The 1,058-nt window shown below is 65.0% G+C and overlaps 1 protein-coding gene across 1 annotated transcript in view; it reads right to left on the reverse strand.

Annotated features, from left to right (window-relative positions):
* The window catches only part of NPRL3 (NPR3-like, GATOR1 complex subunit), a 12,323-nt gene that overhangs the window by 5,641 nt on the left and 5,624 nt on the right, over positions 1–1,058 (reverse strand). Inside the window, exon 4 of the mRNA XM_015409951.1 lies at positions 821–958. Within this exon, the coding sequence (XP_015265437.1) occupies positions 821–958 (138 nt within the window). The remainder of the gene's footprint in view (positions 1–820; positions 959–1,058) is intronic.

The following is a 1,058-nucleotide window of genomic DNA, read 5'->3' on the forward strand; positions in this document are numbered from 1 at the left end:
GCGGCAAGGGGATCCGGTGGGGCGGCCAGAGCCTTTACCCCCCCCCCGGCACCCCAGCAAGAGACACCCGGGAAGGGCCAACCATCCCGGCAGAGCCCCCCCCCTTCCCCACACACGGCCTGGAGCTACGGCGGCCACAGCTGTGGGGCTGCTCAAGAAGAGGAGATTGGATTTCTACCCCATGGCCCTTCACTACCCAGAGGAGTCTCAGAGCGGCTCACAAACTCCTCTCCCTCCCCCTCCCCACAACAGGCACCCCCTGTGAGGTAGGCGGGGCTGAGAGAGCTCTGGACAGAAACTGCTCTTGTCAGAACTAGAGCTTGCCCAAGGTCATCCAGCCAGGAGCAAGTGGAGGAGGAGTGGGGAATCAGACCCCGTTCTCCCAGATGAGAGTCCTCTGCGCACTTCACCACGACACCAAACGCTCAAGAGGGACCTGAAGCAGTCGTGGCTTCCAAAGGACCCCTCCGGGTCCAAGTCTAGAGGCAAAAGCCATCTCTCACACAGGGAGCCCCCCCCTGTCCTCCACGGAGGGGGAGTCGGAGCGCCACTCGCCTCGCAGCCCCAAACCTTGCGGGGAAACTCATGGCTGAATTTGACTGTCCAGGACGCTCTGGCAAGGCTGCCGGACGGTGCCCTTTGTCCTCTGCCAGTGGTGACCACCCAGGACGCTCCGGGGGGACGGGGGGGGGCTACCGCAGGCTGCCGTGCCTGGATAGGGAGGGAGGGATGGTCCCCCACTGGCTCTCCTGAGAGCCCCGACTGCTCAGCCCCCCCCCCATATGCCACCGAAGTCGCAGGGAATAACGGCCGTCTTTACCGAATGGCTTTCAGGCTCCTCTCGATGGCCTCCGGGGGTATGAAGCGGGAGGCGACGTTGTGGATTTTGTGGGGCAGGCAGAAGCTCACTTCCAGCCAGTTGTTGATGTGCAGCCGCACCACGCCGGTCGTGCAGAGGCTGGGGGGGGGGGAGAGCAGCGATGAGGCGGCCCCAGAGGACAGAAGGGGCCCGGAGCTGCTGGGTGTCTGTCCCCTGGGCTTCCCCTGGCCGCCGCCAC

The sequence above is a fragment of the Gekko japonicus genome, unplaced genomic scaffold (assembly GCF_001447785.1).
Source record: "Gekko japonicus isolate JY-2015 unplaced genomic scaffold, Gekko_japonicus_V1.1 scaffold78, whole genome shotgun sequence".
Taxonomy (NCBI): domain Eukaryota; kingdom Metazoa; phylum Chordata; class Lepidosauria; order Squamata; family Gekkonidae; genus Gekko; species Gekko japonicus.